The sequence below is a fragment of the Balaenoptera acutorostrata genome, chromosome 1, assembly GCF_949987535.1.
Source record: "Balaenoptera acutorostrata chromosome 1, mBalAcu1.1, whole genome shotgun sequence".
Lineage (NCBI taxonomy): Eukaryota > Metazoa > Chordata > Mammalia > Artiodactyla > Balaenopteridae > Balaenoptera > Balaenoptera acutorostrata.
Window position 1 is genome coordinate 197,572,574 of NC_080064.1, and position 20,588 is coordinate 197,593,161.

General features: G+C 60.9%; 2 protein-coding genes across 2 annotated transcripts in view; one reads left to right on the forward strand and one right to left on the reverse strand.

Annotated features, from left to right (window-relative positions):
* The first annotated feature begins 6,680 nt into the window (after positions 1-6,680).
* SHISA4 (shisa family member 4) lies at positions 6,681-9,691 on the forward strand. Its single transcript, XM_057541877.1, has 5 exons — positions 6,681-6,841; positions 7,107-7,278; positions 8,024-8,157; positions 8,855-9,022; positions 9,197-9,691. Exons 1-5 carry the CDS (start codon positions 6,769-6,771, stop codon positions 9,241-9,243), a joined length of 594 nt encoding a protein of 197 aa, XP_057397860.1. The 5' UTR covers positions 6,681-6,768; the 3' UTR covers positions 9,244-9,691.
* Positions 9,692-13,424: 3,733 nt separating this feature from the next.
* LMOD1 (leiomodin 1) overlaps positions 13,425-20,588 on the reverse strand; it is a 33,174-nt gene continuing 26,010 nt past the window's right edge. Inside the window, exons 2-3 of the mRNA XM_057529277.1 lie at positions 14,754-16,205; positions 13,425-14,163 (exon numbers count right to left, since the gene is read on the reverse strand). Coding sequence (XP_057385260.1) covers positions 14,137-14,163; positions 14,754-16,205 — 1,479 coding nt within the window. The 3' untranslated portion in view covers positions 13,425-14,136. The remainder of the gene's footprint in view (positions 14,164-14,753; positions 16,206-20,588) is intronic.

Genomic DNA, 20,588 nt, shown 5'->3' on the forward strand with positions numbered 1-20,588 from the left:
GAGGACCGGCCGTTCGCATCTGCGCAGATGGTTCACACGGGGTCAGGCTGAAACAGACCCCAGGTGGGAAGGGTCAGTGAACCCTTCCCCGGAGAGGGAGTGGGGACAGACAGGAGAGCTGTCAACGGAGCCGTCTTCCTCTCTTACCCTCGGTCCCCAAATAGCACTTGTCTGCCCCGCCCTGCCCAGCTGGCAGGGCTGCAGGCTGAGTAAGGTGCCATTTAAAGACAACCTGGCTCTCCCCGTCTGCCCCACTGGCCGGACCTGGACCCCTGCTGCTCCTGCAGCCGCCCAGGGCAGGCTGGCTACCCCCGCCTGCTTTCCCGAGACCCTGGCTGCCCAAGTTCTGCCTAGACTGCCCTGGGACCCTGCAAAGAAGCAGAAGCCCGGACTCTGGGAGCGGTAATCCTGCAAAGGCAGCGACAAAAATCCCTCTAGAGAAGAGCGCTCCTTCCTACCTGGAGCTGGAGCTGCGGTGAGGCCCGTCCCCATTCCCCCCGCACACACACACACGTCCCTCCCCCTCCAAGAGGACGAACACAGGAGACAGCGTTCCGTTTACAGCAAGAGAGAGTCAAGCTTGGGGCTTCCCTGGTGGCGCAGTGGTTAAGAATTCGCCTGCCAATGCAGGGGACACAGGTTCGAGCCTTGGTCCGGGAAGATCCCACATGCCCCGGAGCAACTAAGCCCCTGTGCCACAACTACTGAGCCTGTGCTCGAGCGCCTGCGAGCCCACACGCCACAACTACCGAAGCCTGCGTGCCACAACTACTGAGCCTGCACTCCAGAGCCCGCGAACCACAACTACTGAAGCCCACATGCCACAACTACTGAAGCCGGCACGCGTAGAGCCTGTGCTCCGCAACAAGAGAAGCCACCGCAATGAGAAGCCCGCACACCGCAACGAAGACCCATCGCACCCAAAAATAAATTAATTAATTAAAAAAAAAAATAAGAGTCAAGCTAGACACCAGGAAAAACCTGATGAAGGAGAAATGTGTGTTTATCCTGGGGCAGGAGGAGCCAGGAGACCCCGTTCCTTCAGTGCAATGAGATTATATCAGGCAGAGGAAAGGGTGTAATGACCTCTCTGGAGGAGCTGGGTGGACAGAGGCCAGCGGGGTGGAGGAGGGCAGGGTGCCCTCAGGACCCTCCTGAAGAAGAACCTGACTGCTCAGAGGCGAGGGAAGGAGGGAAGGGAGTCACTCTGGTCTCAAGATGGCTCAGCTTGGAACATGGGCCAGGCAATCGGGAGGAGCAGGAACCTCTGGAGTGGAGGCCCCAGGGCCCCGGGCCTGGGGAAGTAAGGGGGGCCTCGGTGATGCCCAGGTCAGTCTGCTCTGATTTGAAGAGGAGCGTCAAGCGGGGCGGGGCGGGGGGTGGGGGGAAGGAGGCCCTGGTCATTGCCCCACGGTGGGATGACTCAGCAGAGTACTGCCACAGCCCGGGGCCAAGCCCAAACTGGGTCACGGGCTTGCCCCTGCCCCCCCCCCCCCCCCCCCCCGCTGCCCCTGCTTCCCACACAGAGTACTGCTGGGGATAAAGGCTGCGCACCAAGGTCTCCCCAAATACTGCTCTGGCCCGGCACGGAGCATTTTACACATGTTCAAGGAGAGGCAGGAGGTGAAGTGGAAAGGCCTGGGCTTTGAAGTCACAAAAGTCAATTCTAAATCCCAGCCGCCTGTGAGCTGGGAAAATTAACTTCTTCCAACCCAAGTTTCCTCATCGGTACAATGGGACAAACTTGAAACAGGAGAGAAAGGGTCAGGGCACAACCTTTGAAAGAATGACATAGCCCGAGGACATGACGTAAACTGATTAGAACCAAGTGGGTCCAAGATGGCGGATGAGTCGACTTCCACTAGACCTTGAGCCTCAGGATACGCTCACTGTAACACATCAGCAAGCTGAGTGACACACCCACAGGTGCCATGACAGTTCCAAGGCCGACCAGAAGGATCAAAAAATGGGTGGTGGCCCAATTCCTGGAAATCCCCGCCCCTTCCCAAAATAGCTGGAATGCTCCTCCCACTCATTAGCCTATGAAATTACCACCCCTATAAAAACTGACAGCCCCATACCCTGGGGCCTTTCTCACCTTCCGAGACGGCCCACACTCTGCCTGTGGAGTGCGCTTCTCTCTAAATAAATCCACTTCTTACCTATCACTTCGTCTCTCACTGAATTCTTTCTGCAACGAGACATCAAGAACCTGAGCTTCATTAAGTTCTAAAACCAGGTGTGTGATCTCAGTTGGTTGGGTTTTGGCCGGGTTTGAGTCCCGGCACGTGGGTTCAAGTCCCAATCTGAGGTGCACGGTTTCAAACTCACTTGCAGAGTTAGCTGTTAGTATTACCATTATTATCACACTCAACGCACTCTGCCTCCTCTGGTCCAGGAAAGTGTCTGTCCCGCTCACTGGGGGCCGGGAGGCCAGCTTGTTGAGGGGCCCAGGCTCCCATGTGCTCTTGCCTGCAGAAGGTCTGGGGAAGCCCCTCCAGGCCTAAATATCTATCTGTACAACCACCTTCCAGGGCCCCCAGCTTTCCCACCCAAGCCTCTTCCTCACTCCCTCCCAGCCCAGAGGCCTGGATCAGCACGCAGGTCCAGATTTGTCACGGCCACAGAGCCGGCCTTAGCTCCCCGCCTCCAGGCTCCAGCGTCCCCTGCTGCCAGCCCCCCCATGGCTGCCTGTTCTCGCCTCTGACCTGCCCGCGGCCCCTTCCTCACCCTCTGCCCTTGTCCAGTCACCTCCCATCACCTGCACTGAGAAGTTTTCCTAGGATTTTGCAATTAGAAGTCACTGATGTCGGGGCTTCCCTGGTGGCGCAGTGGTTGAGAGTCTGCCTGCCAATGCAGGGGACACGGGTTCGAGCCCTGATCTGGGAAGATCCCACATGCCGCGGAGCAACTAGGCCCGTGAGCCACAATTACTGAGCCTGCGCGTCTGGAGCCTGTGCTCCGCAACAAGAGAGGCCGCGACGGTGAGAGGCCCGCGCACCGCGATGAAGAGTGGCCCCCGCTTGCCGCAACTAGAGAAAGCCCTCGCACAGAAACAAAGACCCAACACAGCCATAAATAAATAAATAAATAAAATAAAAAATTAAAAAAAAAAGAAATCACTGATTTTGGACTTCCCTGGTGGCACAGTGGTTAAGAATCCGCCTGCCAATGCAGGGGACACGGGTTTGAGCCCTGGTCCGGGAAGATCCCACATGCCGTGGAGCAACTAAGCCCGTGCGCCACAACTACTGAGCCTGCGCTCTAGAGCCCGTGCTCCACAACAAGAGAAGCCACCGCAGTGAGAAGCCCGCGCGCAGCAACGAAGACCCAACGTAGCCAAAAAGTAAAAATTGAAAAAAAAATATCATTGATGTTGCTGAGAGCTGGGTGTCCTGATGAGCAGGAACCAGGGGTGTAAACTTTGAGGAAAACTACTTGGAGAAAAAAGGAGAAAAGCAGGAATATAGCTAGAAAGGGATGAGTTTCGGGAAACATGAGGTTTCGTTTTGCTTTGCTTTATTTCATTTTAACAGGAGAGATTTAAGATTTTGTTCCTAAGGAAGGAAGAACTGAAGACACGGAAAGAAGGGATGATGAAGAGGAGCTCCAACAGATGGGCTCTGAGAGCACGTCGTCGGCGCGCAGCCGGGGCAGGAAGGACAGCCCCTCACCTGAGAGTCGCTCAGCAGCCACGGGGGAGCCCCCGCAGTGAGGGCTGGGGGGTCACAGGGAGCACAGGGCCCTACGGTCCCCACACACAGAGCCTGTGGTCTGGGAATGGACACGCCGTCAGGCGTGGGGACCTGGGAACTCTCCATACATCCGTCTCTGTGGCATTTTTGACTGCTTCTGCGTCAGGACAGATGTACGCTGCCCCCTACCCCGCCCCCATCAGACTACCAGCTGCTTCCTGGGGCAGGAGCCGACCCTCTCCTCACTTCCACTCTCCTGGTGGGGTGCCAGCGCCCACAGGGGCCCAGGATGGGGCAGCGCCTTCTTTGGCTGCCCTTCCCTAACCTGTTTAGATTCTGTTGGGTCTTCCACGCCCGGGACACTGGAGAGACTCGCTGTCTGCTGTTGGGCATGGGAGCCACCTGGATTGCTGGATTGATGGACCCTTGTGATGAGAACTCAGACTTTAGCCTTTCGACAACTTTCTTATATAACTTACAGCCGTGTTCGTTATATTGATCATGCTGTACATTAGAGCCCTAGTGCTTATTATCTTACAACTGGGAGTTTGTACCCTTTGACTGCCTTCATCCAAATCCCCCCTCCTCTGGTGACCACAAATCTGATCTCTTTTTTCTGTGAGTTTGTTTGTCTGTAATTGACCTACAACACTATGTTAGTTCCTGTTCACAACATAGTGATTCAATATTTCTTTTTTTTTAAGCATTATTTTATTATTATTATTTTCTAAGTTAATTATTTTTGGCTGCGTTGGGTCTTCGTTGCTGTGCGCAGGCTTTCTCTAGTTGTGGCAAGCGGGGGCTACTCTTCGTTGCCGTGTGCGGACTTCTCATTGCGGTGGCCTCTCGTTGCAGAGCATGGGCTCTAGGCACGCGGGCTTCAGTAGTTGTGGCTCATGGGCTTAGTTGCTCCGCGGCATGTGGGATCTTCCCGGACCAGGGCTCGAACCCGTGTCCTCTGCATTGGCAGGCAGATTCTTAACCACTGCGCCACCAGGGAAGTCTTGATTCAATATTTCTATACGTTCCAAAATGATCACCATGATAATTCTAGTTACATCTGTTACCATACAAAGATATTACACAGCTATTGACTATATTTCTCACACCATATTCCTCATCCCTGTGACTCATTTATTTTAAAACTGGAAGTTTGTGCCTCCTAATCTCCCTCACCTATTTCTTTCCTCTCCCCAAGCCCCCTCCCCTCTGGCAACCACCTGTTTGTTCTCTGTATCTATAACTCTGTTTCTGTTTTATGTTTGTTCATTTGTTTTGTTTTTTTAGATTCCCCATATGGGATATCATACAGTATTTGTCTTTCTCTGTCTGACTTATTTAACTTAGGATAATACTCTCCAGGTCCAGCTATGTTGTTGTAAATGGCAAAATTTCATTCTTTTTTTATGGCTGAGTAGTATTCCATTGTAGGTATACACCACATCTTCTTTATCCATTCATCTGTTGATGGACACTTAGGTTGCTTCCATATCTTGGCTGTTGTGAATAGTGCTGCTGTGAACATAGGGGTACATAAATCTTTTCAAATTAGTGTTTTCATTTTCTTCAGGTAAATACCCAGGAATAGAATTGCTGAATTGTATGGTAGTTCTATTTTTTATTTTTTGGAATCTCCATACTGTTTTCCACAGTGGCCGCACCAATCTTCATTCCCACCAACAGTGTACAAGTGTTCCCTTTTCTCCACATCCTCACCAACAAATTTGTTATTTGTTGTATTTTTGATGACAGTCATTCTGACAGGTATGAGGTGATATCTCACTGTGGTTTTGAATTGTATTTCTCTGATGATTAATGATGTTGAGCATCTTTTCATGTACCTATTGGCCATCTGTATGTCTTCTTTGGAAAAATGTCTATTCAGGTCCTCTGCCCATTTTTTTAATCTATTTTTTTTTTTATGTTGAGCTGTATGAGCTCTTTGTATATTTTGGATTTTGACCCTTATCAGATATATCATTTGCAAATACCTTCTCCCACTCAGTAGGCAAAGCCAGCTGGATTTAGAATGCCTCTGCCACTTACTGGCTCTATTACCTTGAACAAACCCTTTAACACCCTTGAGTCCTAGAAATCTCTGTCTGTAAAACGGACTGATACAACCAGTGAGCTTGGTTTCGCTTGTGGGATTCCGGGGAGCCCCAAATGAGGGGCCTGAGTGCCCTGAAGGATGCACGCAGAGGGGCTGAGAAAAGCTTTGGATTTTCTCCACAGCTTGGTCCCCTGCACGTTCCTGGTCAGGGAGGCCCTGGAGCAGGGACGCAGCTACCAACACTCAGTACAAATTTGTAAGGAGATTGATGACCCCCTATGGGAGTGGCGGGGAGGGCCTCCCTATGCTCTCTGGCTACTGCAGTATCTCCGCCTGCGGGGCTGCTTTGTGAAGAAAGGGGTTTTCACTGTCAAGGGTGTCGGACTGGATGGTCCCCAGGTGGCCCCAGCTGCCTGCCATCCGGACTGGCGAGGCCATAGGCTGGCGCATGCCAGGGCTGTCCACTCGGAGGGGGAAGGGGCCACTCAGGGAGCCAGCACAGCTGGCAGGGTCCAGGCCTGTGGGCCCGGCGGGGACAAAGCTGCTCTGAGCTGCCTCTCAATGGGCGCCTGTGTTCTGGGGTGGGGGCGGGGTGACCCCCGCCTCCTCGCTCTCCTCCCGCCGCCGCAGGATGTCCCGGGCTGGACACTGGGGCAGAGGAGGTCCCGCACAGGGAAGGTCAGGGTTGGCCGCTGCGCCTGAGCACTCGGAGGTGGCACCAGGATCAGGGCTTCTGGGTGCCGGGACGCCGATTGGGCCGAGGCAGGGGGCGGGCCCGGCCGGCCGCAGCGCCCAGCAGTCACTGGTCCCGGGGGGACTTGAAAGGAGGAGCTCGCTCGGGGCGTGTCCGGGGCGTGTCCTGGGCGGAGCCCGGACGGGCGGGGCGCGGGGGCAGGGTCAGCGCCGACCGGCCGAGCCCCGCCCAGAGTAGGCGGAGAGGAGCCGGCGGGCGCGCTGGCCCCGCGGAGCTGGGCGGCCGGCGTCGTCCTGCGCGCCCCGCGCCGCTCCCCGCGCCCCGCCATGCCGCCCGCCGGGCTCCGCGGGGCCGCGCCGCTCGCCGCGATCGCGCTCCTGGTGCTGGGGGCGCCCCTGGGTAAGGGCCGGGGGCCGGGGGCGCGGGGGAGGTCTCGGCGCGCGGTCCCGGAGACCCTGGGAGAGCCCGCGCCCCGGAGACCCTGGGGGAGGCTACGACCCGGCGTTGCGGGGTCCGCGGGAGGGGAGGGCGGCGGGTGCTGGGCGTGGGGCCGACCCCAGGGGCCGCTCCGGGCAGAGGCCTCTGGGCGCAGGGACCAGGGTGGAGCTCCGGGGAGTGGGAGTGGGGCTGGGCGGCCACTGGGTACCCCCGTCCGTGCCCACAGCGCTGGCCGGCGAGGACTGCCTGTGGTACCTGGACCGGAATGGCTCCTGGCATCCGGGCTTCAACTGCGAGTTCTTCACCTTCTGCTGCGGGACCTGCTACCAGCGGTACTGCTGCCGGGACCTGACCTTGCTCATCACCGAGAGGCAGCAGAAGCACTGCCTGGCCTTCAGGTGGGCTCCGGCCCCTCCCCTCCTCGTCCGCCTCCACATTCTTAGCCCACACCCAGGGCTCCGGCTTGGGCACGAAGCGGGGCTGTAGCGCCGGGGCTGGGGAGTTCCAGGAGGGGCCGGCTAGTTACCGTCATGTGGTCACCGCTGGCTGGGCTGAGTCCTCCCCTCGCTCCGGGCCTGCGCAACCGGGCGCAGTGGAGCTCTGGGCGCAGTGGAGCTCTGGCCGGAAGGTGGGAGACGGGGGTCTGATTCCCAGGTCCGCTGCTCACCAGCTGCGTGATCTTGGGGAGGACATGTCCCGGGTGGGTCACTGTTTCCTCTCCATGAAAAGGGGGGGACACAATGAGTGGTTTTCAAACTTCTTATTGGAGGGGACGCTGACATAGAGAACAGGTATAGGGAGGCTGTGATTGAAGTGGGATCTGAGAAAACAGCTCTGGATCATTTCCCAGGGGGCTTTCAGGGCTCCCGTGCTGGAATCTAACCAGTTAAGTCATGGACGGGGGCGCACACTCCACAGCCCCGCCGGCCGCTCTCTGACCAGCAGGCCGCCTGGCCTTCCGGGAAGTGTGGCCCCCTAAGATCTACCTACCCACACCGGTCGGGCACAGCCCCACCAGGAGACCCACATCTCGGTTTGTGGTGGCCCCCTGCTGGCCAGGGGTCCGAGCCCAGTGTTACTGTCAGCGTGGTGAGGATTCCCCCCTTGAGTTTGGAAGGTGAGGGGACCTGTTCTTTGTCTAAGTCCCAAGACCATAGCAGGCATCGCCTCTGCCGTGATCCTCTTCGTGGCCGTGGTCGCCACCACCATCTGCTGCTTCCTCTGTTCCTGCTGCTACCTGTACCGCCGGCGCCAGCAGCTGCAGAGCCCATTTGAAGGTGCGTCCGTGTGGGACGGGGCAGGGGAGCCTGAGCTGGGCCAGGCTGTGACCCACGGTGGGCACCAGAGGTCAAGGGGGTGGGGTTCTGCAGCAGCGTGTGCTTCCAGACACACACTTGCCAGCATGTAACCCCAGAAGCAGGAGCGTGCAGGGGCACATGTGAACGCTGGACTGGTATACTATACGCGTGCGCCTGGCACCGCTTGCCGGCATCAGTGTGCCTGCCCTGGGTTTGTGCGTGCTCTTGGCTCTTAGGAAGCACTGGGGTGGGGCCTGGAGCGTGAGCGTCATCGGGTGCGCTCCGCTCGAAGGACGCGTGCCTGAGTTGGCGTGTGACTGCGCATAGGCCCAGACTGGTGGGTGTGGGAACAGTGACTCCTGGGCAGGGCATCAGTGTGGGAGGACCCCCGCTGGGGGCAGCTCTGCTAGGTTGCAAGATTCCAGCCCCACAGCGGCCATCTCCTTGCCCAGGTAAGACGTTCCCCAGGCCATGCTCTCTGGCCCAGGAGGTCTCTGAAACCCCCTGAGGGAGCAGACTGCTGAACCCAGACTGACCAGCAGGGGCCACCTGCAGGCTCCCTGCTGGACTTGGCCGAGCAGGATCTGGGAGCAGAGGCGGCAGGGCCTCCCGGGCCGGAGGAGGTGGCTTCCCATGGAGGCAGGGCCCTGAATGCTGGTCCTTGTCCCCCCACTAGGCCAGGAGATCCCAATGACAGGCATCCCAATGCAGCCGGTGTACCCGTATCCCCAGGACCCCAAAGCTGGCCCTGCAGCCCCACAGCCTGGCTTCATGTACCCACCTAGTGGTCCTGCACCCCAGTATCCACTCTACCCGGCGGGGCCCCCTGTCTACAACCCTGCAGGTAAGTGAGCCCTTTGCTCCCACCTGCCCGCCCCCCACCCCCTCACAACCGGAGTCCTTCTCCCAGACCTCCAGGCTGCCTTGGCCCCGGGGGTCCTGCGTGGTCCTGCGGTCAGGGGTTCCTTTGTGCCCTCCCGTGCCACTGTGACCCTCATCCTGTCTCCTTGGCTTGCAGCTCCTCCCCCATATATGCCACCCCAGCCCTCCTACCCGGGAGCCTGAGAAACCAGCTGTGTCTCGGCCGTCCCTCAGGGATGCCCCCGCCTGAACCTCCATCCGGCCCTGGGGGTGGGCAGGGTCCTCTACTCGCCAGGCCCCAGACCAAGCTGCGCCCTGAGACCTTCTGGGAACAGAGCCCCAGGGAGAGCAACAGGAGCTGAGCTGGAACTTGGCCGTGAATGAGGGGTGGGTGGGGAGGGCCTGGGATGCCTGGACTATTTTTATCCGGGGCGGGGGAAGGACGGGAAAGCCTGGGTCACAGCCCCTGCTTTCTTTTAGTCCTTCTCCTCCCAGGACCCCAGCCGGGAAGGCTGGGCCGCTCCTGTTTGCCCGCCGTGGGCTGAGGGGGCCGGCGCTGAGGGGGCTCCGCCGGCCGTGGGCAGAAGCCCTCCTCCTGGCGCCCCCGTGGGCTGTGCTCCGGCTGCTGGATTAAAGCTGTAATGACATGTCATGTGGGTTGTGTCATTGGGCCACGCACAACTTCCTGGCTCTGCCCGCAGCCCCACAGCCCTGAAGCAGGGGAGGGCGGGTGCCAGGGCTGGAGCACAGGCGGAAGCCCCCGGGCTGAGGGCGCCTCGGGCTGGTTCCCAGAGCCTGGAGGCGGATCCTGCCACTGCTGGGAAGAGGGTGCTCGTTGGTTAGATGCCCCACGAGGGGCCGGCGAGTGAGGCACCGCCAGCCGCCCAAGGGCCCCTGCCCCCATTCGGTACACTGGGCCTCACACTCGGACCTGGGTGTGTCTGTGTCTCCCAAGGTTGCCAGGTCTCAGCTTCCTCATCTGTAGAATGCGGATGCTGCCTCAGGGCTGTCCTGAGGGGGAACCGTGTACAGGAAGCTTGGTCAGGTCCGCCCTTCCCCATCAGAGGAGCCAGCCTGGGCAGGTGCTGTCAGCTGCCTTGGAGAACCAGGGGAGCCCAAGGCACGAGGCCCCCAGGCCCAATTCTGTGTCTCTACTGGGCCAGGCAGGTCCCCTCCCCCGCCCCCCTGACCTCGCCTCCCGAGGACGTGGGCCAGTTTTTAATTCAAGTGGGAAAAGTGCCAACTCAGCTTGGAAAGCCACCCAATCCGCCATCTCCCCCTTCCCAAGCCCCTCGGCTCGGCCCCCCTCCCCTCCATCCTCGGTCCTCCAGCCCCACTGCAACCTGCTTGCCCTTTGGTTTCCTCAGGCCTCTGGGCCCCAGCAGCCTCGTCTGGATGGCCATAGTGCTAACCGTGCCCGGGGCCCACTGGAGGCTCTTGTCACACAGCCCAGGCGGGGAGCTCCTGGGCCAGCTGCTTTGGGGACGGGTCGGACCTCTGTTCCTGGACCTGACCCAGATGGAGGGGAAGCTAGGGCTGCTGGGGCCAGAGCTGGGACCACAGCTCCAAGTCCACCTTTTCCTTGAGGATGGGGCAGGGAGGTGGGAGGGGCCGCGAGTGTCCTGGCTTCCGGCCGCAGGTTCTGCCATCACACGCTGGGAGAGGCTGGGAGAGGCGGTCACCAGGTCACTCCAAGGTTTGGACCGTCCCCCTCTCTCCTGAAGCTGGGAGGTGGAGGAGGTTTGCAGGATAAGATTTCTGTTTCCCTAAGAAATGACGTGTAAATGAATGCAAGGCCGTGCCAGTCAGAACTAATTATCCTTATGTCAACAGCCTGGGGCCAATTAAAAATTGCTTTGTAGTCTGGGAGGGGAGTCAAGTTTATCCCAGTCAGAGCTGCCTCCCGCGTCACTGCCCCCAACACTTGCAGTCAATTAGCTCTGCAGAGCACTGAAAATAAGAGAATTCTCAGAAAAGGGGAGACCGTGACAGAGTGCAGCTTCCACATGTGGGAGGCAGAGAGGAGGGCCCCCTCACGTTCTCTAGTTTTTAAAACAAGACAGCACCCTGTCTCCAAAAGTGCCACATCCTCTGTGGCCCAGCTCCTCACCAGGGGACGGGGCACAGCTGCTCCTGCACCAGCACCCCGGAAAACCGGCAGACACCCTACAACGTGGGGTGGGGTGGGAGGAGCCGTGATCCTCAGGGATCGGGTGACAGTGGGGTCCTGCCGGGCTGGGAGGGACCGGCGGGGACCCTGAGGGGAGGTCTGGGAAGCCGGGATGGGGAAGGGTGGCGTCTTACACGAAGCCCGCCGGCCTGCGCCACAGGCGCAGCGGGGAATGCTGTGGTGGTGGGCGTGCTGAGCCCAGCGCAGGAAGCCTGGGAGAGGGCTAGGGCCCAGGTACTTGGAATACAGTCAGGCCAGGAGCCAGAGGTCAGCAAGAAAGGGGAGCGCTGGTGGGGCAAGGGGAAAGCTGGAGGGCGGGTGGGATAGAGGAGGGGGTGAGGCCTGCAGAAGGGGGCCGCGGGGTGGGGAGAAGGTGCGTGGCCAGGTAGTGCGGGTAGAGCACGGGCAAGGCGGCCGAGGGGCACCCTCCCCAGGCCAGCAGCCTGTCCCCCTCCCCCGCCCTCCCCAGCAGGCAGCTGGCACGCGCCTATCCAGGCTGGGTGAACTTGGTGGGTGACCTGCGTTCGGACCTTACGCTTCTTACAGAAGCCACCTGAGTGGCCTTGGTCCCGACGCCTGGCCTGGGCCTCCTACGACAGGAAGTGGGCCGAATGGCCCTGCAGGCCCAGTGCCTCCAGGGCCTGGGCCCCAGCTTGTACACACCGCCCCCAGGCCCGGCGAGGGGACGGGGAGGGGACAGAGGAGGGGGCGCTTTTCCTGCGGGCGGGGCCTGGGGCCAGCGTCTCAGATGGACCCCTGGACGGTGTGGGGGAGAGAGTGCGGCGGCCGGAGGGCCCTGGGGGAGCCTCCTGGCCCAGGTCGGCAGGAAACCTGGGTTTGAATCCGGATCCATCAGCTGTCAGGTCGTTTGCCCCGCCTTGCAACCCCTCCCCTCAATTCAGCTGATCCCAGAGCACCCGCGCCCGAGGACGCTCCCGGCCGCCCCGCCCCCGCCCCCAGGCCTCCCCGCAGTTGGGCCGCGCCAGGTCCAGCTGTCCACCCTCCGGGCTCGGAACGCTGCGCGGCAGAAGGCCCGGGGCCGCGGTGTCCGCCAGGTGGCGCTGCGCCACCACCCCAGGCTCGGAGGGGATGACGTCATCGGCCTGCGGAGGTCACCGCGGAGCGGAGAGGGGGGAGGGGAGAGGGGGGAGGGGGAGGGCGGTGCCCCTGGAGGCCCAGGAACAGCAGAAGGTGGTTTTTTGTCGGCTAATCTTGAGTTAAGTGTGTCACGCCCTAAAGCGACAGGTCCAGCTGGAGCTCTAGGATCTGGACCCTGGCGGGCGGGGTCGCTTAGGCCTCCTGAGCCCCTTCACCTGCGCTCATTGGTGCCGGGAGGGGGCGTCACCAGGAGCAGCTCCGGGGCGGAGCTCGGGCTCCTGATGAGCTGAGTGGTTGCGGCCCGTGTCACACTCTCTGGGCTAGGCTTTGTCTGCGACGCGGAGGTGATGTCTGTCCGGCTCACAGAGCTGCAGCCTCGGCCCGCAGACTTGCTGCGCTTAGCTTGGGGGCGGCAGTGTGTCCCCCTCCGGCCCGGCCCTGGTTGGGTTTCTGGGGGACAGGCGCGTGGGTGGGGGGAGGGGGCAGGGTGCGCCCTGGGATCTGAGCTCTCTGCTTCCGGGACCAGCCTGCGCTCTGTTTCTGGCCAGACCTAGCTCAGGGGTCCCGCTTCGGCGCAGGGACGCCCCACCTCCGCCCTGCAGACGGGAAGCTGCAGCAAAGCCTACATCTGACCCACACCCAGGTGGCAGTTCCACAGCGACAGGGGTGCAGCTCCTTTAGCCGATCAAACCAGAGAGATGCCTTTGCTGTATCGGGGATGGAGGGCGTGGGGCAGAGGGGGCACAGCCGTGTGGGCACTGCTCCCCAGTGGCCTGGGGCTGCTGGGAGGAGATGGCTGGAGCCCGCGGTTAGGAAGAGTCGCGGAGGAGCATCCAGAACACGCCTGATATAGTCATCCCGGCGCCCTGCGCTCCACTCTGCCTGCCACCCCGACGGTGGGCGGCTCTGCCCAGTGACCCCAGGGCCTGGACAGCCAGGTCAGCGGGAGCCCTCCCCTCTGTCCGAGTCCTTCCCTCACACTCTGCTTTCTGCGGATGGGAGCTTGTGTGTGACAACCTGGGGAGGCATGGCAGGGAACCTGAGTTTCCGGAGCCCTCCAGGGAGCCCAGGTGAGTATCGGGAGCCTCGGGACAGCACAGAGGGGAGCACAGCCATGCACAGCTAAAGGCTCGTATATATTATCAAAATCTTATGGAAAAACAGATACGCAGCTATTTATACAGCAGCAGGTGGGTGTGAGGAAATGTCTGCTTTGGCATCAAACCTTCAGGTCCAGCTGCTGTCTGTCCTCTCCTCATGTCTGGAGCCCACTCCCCCCAGGCTCGCCGCCCCTGCCATGTCCTCTGATTAGCTGGGAGGGGCTTGGGGGTGTCCTCAGCCCCTCCTCCCTCTTCCCTGGGCCCTTGGCCCTCCAGTCTTCCAGGCTTGCCCCACGCAGAGAGCCAGCAGCGCAGCGGCCTTGCCCCAAGGGCTCCTCAGAGGCCTGAATCCTGGCCCTAGCGGGGCAGTGGGGCCGGGTGGGTCACGTGGTCCCTGGGAGACATCGTTTCTGGATCCTAGGACTTTGGCAGCTTGCCAGCCGCATGGGCCCCAGGCGTGCCGTCTTCTCGGTCACGTGCTGAAAGGACTCTTCTTGTCCAGAAACCTCAGCTCCAGGTATGAGACATTTGTGGAGAGCCTCAGAGACAAGAAAAGGAAAGCAAGGAGAGAAGGCATCCTTCCTGGAGCTGGCCCAGGCCTCCAGCTCTCCCACGGCAGGGCAGGGACGTCCGGAGCAGGTCAGCCGGCGTGGCGGGCGGGGTCTGTGCAGCCCTGGGAAGCGGGGCCTGGGCAGGCGTGGCGTGGCGGATGGCGCCTGCAGCCCGGTCCTACTGGAGCAGCTTGGGCACCTCCACCTGTCCGGGCAGAGCAGAGACGGTTTAGAGGAGGGAACCCAGCGGGGGCTTCTGGAACCCCTCTCGCTTCCTTTCCTGCTGGGCTCACGAAGAGATGAAGTGTGGACAGAGGGAGCCCTTTCCCTTTTCTGTGAAAACCCGATGCCATCGAATGACCCTGGAGTTACAGTCGAGGTTTTGCGGTATCTCAGGAGTGACCGTGTAGGGGTGGGGTCAGCTGGGCAGAGGACCGAGACTCCACCACCCAGGGAGGCCGAGCCTTGAGAAGCAGGGTGTCCAGGGACGGACTGCTTCCCAAAGACCTTTGGGATAAACTGACCTGTAGGACTTGGCTGGTCCTGAGAGGGAATTAGGAAAACAAAGACCATCTGGGTTTGGGGAATGGGGGGAGGGAGGAAGGGTCTGAAGCTGCTTCTCCATTTCTGGGAGAAAGGGGTTCCACTGCAGGGTGAGGGGCTAAAGGGAGCCCCCGAGAGGAAGGGCAGGCGCCCTCGCGGGAGAGGCAGGGGGCCAGCCTGGGGCGGAGGGCGATGAGATGAGCCAGCCCCCTCCCAGCCCCGCGCACCCTGCGGCTGAGCGCACCCGCTCACCTTCTTGAGCTGCTTGAGGTTGCTGGAGCGGATGGCGGCCAGCAGCTGGTCCCGGGAGTTCTTCTCCTGGGCGGGGAGGACCTTGTCGCCCATCTTGCGCTGGGTGGCCGGCGAGAGCGAGTTCTTCAGGTTCTCCACGAGGAGCGGGGGGGCCAGGGGCGGCGGCGGTGGGGGGGGCGCGGCCGGGGCGCCCCCTTTCCCCGGGGAGTTCTTGGGAGCGGCCCTGGGGGACGGCTGCGAGGAGGGCCTGGGGGAGCCGCGGGCGGGGGCCCCGGCGCGGGGCACCTCCAGCAGCGCCGCCCCCCCGCTGGCCTCGCGCGCCTGGTGCTGCTCCTGCAGCCGCTTCTGCCGCTGGCGGTCCATGTTGCGGCTGAGCAGGTTGGTGACGGTCATGCGGGGCCCGGCCAGCTCGAAGTGGTAGCCCAGCTTGAGCAGCGTGGTGTTCTCCTTGAGCAGCTTGGCCATCTCCATCTCGGTCTTGCCGCCGCAGATGTGGCGCTGGTTGTGGAAGCGGAGCTCGGTCAGCGAGGTGTTCTGCAGGAGGGCCCGGAAGATGGCCAGGATGCCCTTGCCGGTGATGTGATTGGAGTCCAGGTTCAGGCTGGTGATGGTCTTGTTGGCCTTGAGCATGATGGCGATGGCGAACGCCACGTGGTCGTCCGCCCGCGTGTTGGCCAAGGCGAAGACCTTGACGGCCGTGTTGAACTCCAGCGCCTCGGCGAAGCGCACCAGGATCTCGGGGGTGATGCAGTCCGAGTTGTTCACGTTGAGCTCGGTCACCTCCGGGTCGTTGCTCTTCACCCTCTCCAGGGGCTCGTCAAAGACGCTGGGGGCCGCCTCCTCCTCAGCCTGGGCCGGCCCGTCGGCGGGCTCGGCGGGGGCTCCAGGGGCTGATCTCTCCGGCGCCGCCGGGCTCTTGCTCTCTTCGCGGGGGGCCTTTGCACGGCGGGGCTCCTCCTTTCTGGCCTTCTCGTCCTCCGGCCTGGCACCCCTGTCCCTGCTGCCTCTCTCTGCCTTCTGGCCCTCCGTCCGGGCGTCCGTGTCCTTCCTCTGCCCCTGCACCTTCTCGGCCTCCTCTGTCTGGCTTGCTTCCTTCTTCTCCTCTCCCTTCTTCCCCTTGTCTCCGCTCACACTCCCCTGCCTCTCCTCGCCCTTCCTGAGGGCTGCTGTCCCCTCCTGCGCCCGCCCCTCCTTCCCGGCCTCCTTCTTGTCCACCGCGGCCCTGACCCGGCCCTTCTCGAGGCCCCTGACGAGCTTCTCCTCCTTGGGCCTCTCTGCGCCTTTGCCTTCAGCTTCGTCCTTGTCTCTTGAGAAGCTTTTCTTCAAGCCGCCCCTCTTTGGCTCCTTCCCGAGGTCTGAGTCCCGTCTGGGGCCCAGGGGCTTTTTGCTGGCATCTCTGCCCCTTTCCTCTCCCTTCTTGGCATCTGTCTTGGTCTCCACTTGCTTGCCCTCCTAAGAATTCAGGAAAGAAAAATAAACATGAAGAGCTGGCTACGGAGGCAGAGGAATGAGCCTGGGGACAGCGTGGGGGTCACTTATGTAACCGCCTGGAGCCTCCAGACAGTCTCCGTTGAGGACGCCATGCGGGGGCTTGGGGTCACGTGCAGAGACCGAGCTGACATTGGACTCACAGAACGTCAGGGTGGTGAGGCCCCAAAGGGAATTCCTGGGCGGCTGTGGCCCTTCCTCCCCAGAGGATCTCAGACCCTGGACTGCTCTCCTCTGTCGTGGGTGACTGGGAAGGTGGACCCTGCTGAGCCTTGCTGGAACATCCCTAGAACTGGTCGTGTCTTTGTTTAAAATTTTAGATTTTTGTCCATATTGCTTTCTTTGTGTTAAATTTGATTTTTTACAGTATTCATTAAAACATTAGTTGTCTTGGGGCTTCTCTGGTGGCGCGGTGGTTGAGAATCTGCCTGCCAATGCAGGGGACACGGGTTCGAGCCCTGGTCTGGGAAGATCCCACATGCCGCAGAGCAACTGGGCCCGTGAGCCACAACTACTGAGCCTGCGCGTCTGGAGCCTGTGCTCCGCAACAAAAGAGACCGTGATAGTGAGAGGCCCGCACACTGCGATGAAGAGTGGCCCCCGCTTGCCGCAACTAGAGAAAGGCCTCGCACAGAAACGAAGACCCAGCACAGCCATAAATAAATAAATAAAAATAAATAAAAAATTAAAAACAAAAAAACAAAAAAACATTAGTTGTCTTGATCTCCTGGGCTCCCCTTGCTTCCTGTGCTCCGGGCGGGAGCCTCAGGGCCTTGCCCTGGCTCCCAGGAGTAGGTCAGTGATTCTCAGATCCTGGGGTTTTTACAGCCGAGACCTTTTCAAAGGAAAAAAAGGTTGGAGGGACCAACAAAGGACTGCTTATGTTTTATTTTATCAGTTAGGAGTATTTGTAAATTCTGTCTACCATGCTCATCTCATCGAAATAAGAAGGAGCCAACAATAAAGAAGGAAGGTAGACGTAACAGAATAAAGGACATACCTTTACATCAAATATATGTGGCTTTTTGAAAAGCCCACATCATTTCCCTTATTTTTTAGCAAGCACTGTGCTAAGGCCCAGCCCTCTCTGTGAGGAGCCCGGGACCCGCCAGGTCAGCTGACCTCGGGAGAGCTGGACCCATGCTGAGGTGGCGGGGGACCGTGGCAAGGATGCTGTGTTGAGCTAGGGGCCGGGGCGTGACGTCTGCACCTTATTCTGAGAGCCGCGGGAGCAGCTGAATCGCCTAAGACGAGATATTGGATTTAACCCTGTCCAGCTGTGATAGACCCCAGGGCAGCCGGGCCCCCAGGGACGCCCCGATGGCCTTCTGAAGGTTCTTAACAGGAGGAGGCTATGGCCCGACTGCTGGGAGGTGTTCTGTCTCTCAGGAGCCAGGTGGCTGTGGGGACAGAAGCCCACTCGGCCTACGTGGCCCTTCCTCACATGTGTCCCGGAGGGAGTGGGGTGCCGGTTGGCCCTATGGAAACAGTGTGCACCTGGACCACAAACACATGCCCTTGGGGACCAGCCCCAGGGTTCATTTAGCTCCGCTGCCAGAATCCCATCAGGCAGCCACGGGGCACGGGGCCTGCTGAGCCAGGGCCTTGGAAGGCACCACTTCCCTCCTCCTGCCTCGCAGGCCCAGGTCAGGACTCGTGGGGCACAGAGACCCCTCCAACTGACTCCGGCTCCCAGAACATGGGTGACCCTTCAGAGCACCTTCCAGGGCTGGGCCAGGAGGGGTGGCGATCGTGCCTTGATTCGAAAGGGAGAGAGGAACTTGCAGATACGAGGCCAGTGAGGGGCCCGGTGGCTCAGCCCTTTTAGGACATTTGTAAGAACCCACCCACCGTCTGGCCAGGGAGGCCCTCTCCCCCTCCCCGTCCCCCCGGGTTCAGAGTGCTTCCATCACAGATGCTGTCCCCTCGAGGAGCTGTGGGTGAGCTGGGGCCATGGCCCACCCCCCAGACGGAGGTCAGGCCCCCGGCCGTGCCCACGGCCCATGGTCCTGCTGCCCTCTGCCGGGTTCCCATGCCGCTCGCAGGCCTCGCTCGGAGGGAAACTGGGGATCCAGAGGGAAGATAACTTAGCCAGCTTCACCCAGCATTCGCGAGAACCCGACTTCAGACCTGTCTCACTAGCGCCCCCGTGGGGCGGGGTGGGGATGGGCAAAAGCACCCCCCCCTGCTGCCCGCAGAACCTACGCCCGCCTTCTCTCCTGCCCGCACCCAGCCTCTCAGGACTGTTTTCCAACATCCTAGCCCTCTCTCTGGCCCTGCGTTGTCTTCACCGGGATTCTCCCCCGACCTCATGCGCTCCCCGCACCGGCTCCTAGTGGGCTGGGTTCTGCCACGTGTCTGCTCTACAGGGGGGGCGCCAGCCCTTTAAAAAGAACCTAATGAAAAACAGGCCGGGGGTGGGGGGGTGCGGGGTGGCGCTGAGTAATCATCGTTGCCTCCAAATAGCCAGGAATGAGTGGGGCTGGGGCCGAGAGCTCAGATGTTGCCTTAAAAGGAGAAGCAGCCCAGCTTCGTCCCGGGGCCGGGCTTCCGTGGAGCCAAGCTCCTCGGCACAGAGCACGCTGCCTCCTTGCTTGTCTGAGGCGGACGCCAGGCCGACTTCTGCTGCTGGAACTGGGGCTGCATCCTGGTCACCTCTGGGGGTGACTCTGTGTTCCTGTCTCTAGGCCCCTCGACGAAGCGGGTTTAGGTTGAGTTGAACTAGGCACCTCCATGGAGCAAAGGTCTGCAGGCCACTGGATGAGACTAAGCGGAGTTATTTTCTTCCTTCGGAAAAAGCTTTCGGGTCAGGGGAAGCCACAGGGGTGGTTTGGAACTTCCTCGTGGACGCAGGGGAGTGGAAAGGATGGCCTCGGAAAATCTCTAAGGACCCGTGACACGTGGCAGGGACCTGCCGTGAGTCCAGGGACAGGGTCAGGGTCAGGGAAAGAGGCAGCTCCCGGCCCCCAACTCCTCCAGGCCGTTCGGCCTCATGACTTTGCTCTGTGCCTTCAGGTGGTCAGGGTCCAGGGGACGCGTCTTTGGCGGGTGTGGATGGCAGGATGCCGTGTCTTTCCCCGCCTTGGGCCTTGCACTACTTCCCCGGGAAGTCTTGTCTGATTGGACAGGGGAGAGCGCTTCCCACTTCCACTGCCAAAGAAGGAGAGGAAAGGAAGTGCATGCCTGTCAGGAAGTCCCTAAAAATGAGGACCCCCTCCCCGCCTGGTGTGCTGCACTGAGCCCCCGGCCCACCGGTGCCCTGCGAGCTCACGCTGACTGCCACCCAGGTCCTCTCTGTCCTTCCTGTGACCCATCACCTGAGGAAGAGTAATCCTGGCCCGAGGCATCTGCAAGAAGGGGTCGCAGGCCCCCAGAGGGCAGGTGGAGCCTGGGAAACGCCTCAAAAGGGGAGGGAGTGCAGAACAGACCCACTAGCCTAGGAGGGGGCGGGGCCAAGGGGGCAGGGGTGGCCACGGCCTTGAGGTTAGGTGCATTTGCTCCTTCCCCACAGCAAGAGCAGGGTGATGCCCACCCAGATGGTTCTGTGTCCCCAGGGCTGCGTGGTGAGGCCCCTGAAGGTCTGTGTGTCTGAAGCATCCGGGCTGGGGGCAGGGACGCAGCTGCCAGAACTCTCTCCCCAGACTTCCCTGAAGTTCTGGGGGGCGCTGACAGCCTCAAGGCTGTGGAGCGGAGCCCCTTAGAAGACAGCATTTCCCCTTGGCCTTGGCTGGGGCTGCTTCTTGGTCTTCCCTGGTCAAGGTTCCATTTCCCGGGAAAGCATCAGGGGGCATGTCCTGCTCCCGTGCTCAGAGCGCCCCCCAAACACCTCTCCTTCCTGTCCTGCACCTGCACTCCCCACCAGCCCCTCCGTGTCTCACAGCCCAGCTCGCACCCCCCTGCTTCTCCCCTGAAGCCGGCTGGCCGAGGGCTGGGGCCCTGGCCCCCACTCTCTCCAGGCACCTGGTGACCTCTGATGTCAGGCACTGCAGCTGTCAGGGCCGTCTGTCCACAAGGGAGGGCAGGGAGGAGCTGGCCATGGGCCGGGGGCACCCGAAGTTCCCCTGGGAGGGCAGCTCCCTTACAGGGCTGGCGGGCGTGAGGGCAGGACAGGGGCAGGGCCAGGGTTCACAGGGGCCCAGAGAGCTCACTCCCTCCAGCCTCCCGCTGCACGGAGGGCCAGCTCTCTCACTGTTTTCCACCAAGAAGAGAGTCTAGATTCTCCCAACAAGAAGTTTCAGCAGAGTCCATTGCCTTCGGGGGCCGGCGGGGGGGGAAGCGGTGTTGCTGGGGCTGGCAGTCCTGGGAGGGACGGCGGTGCCCATTTCCCTTGGTGCTTCGCGGGCAGGA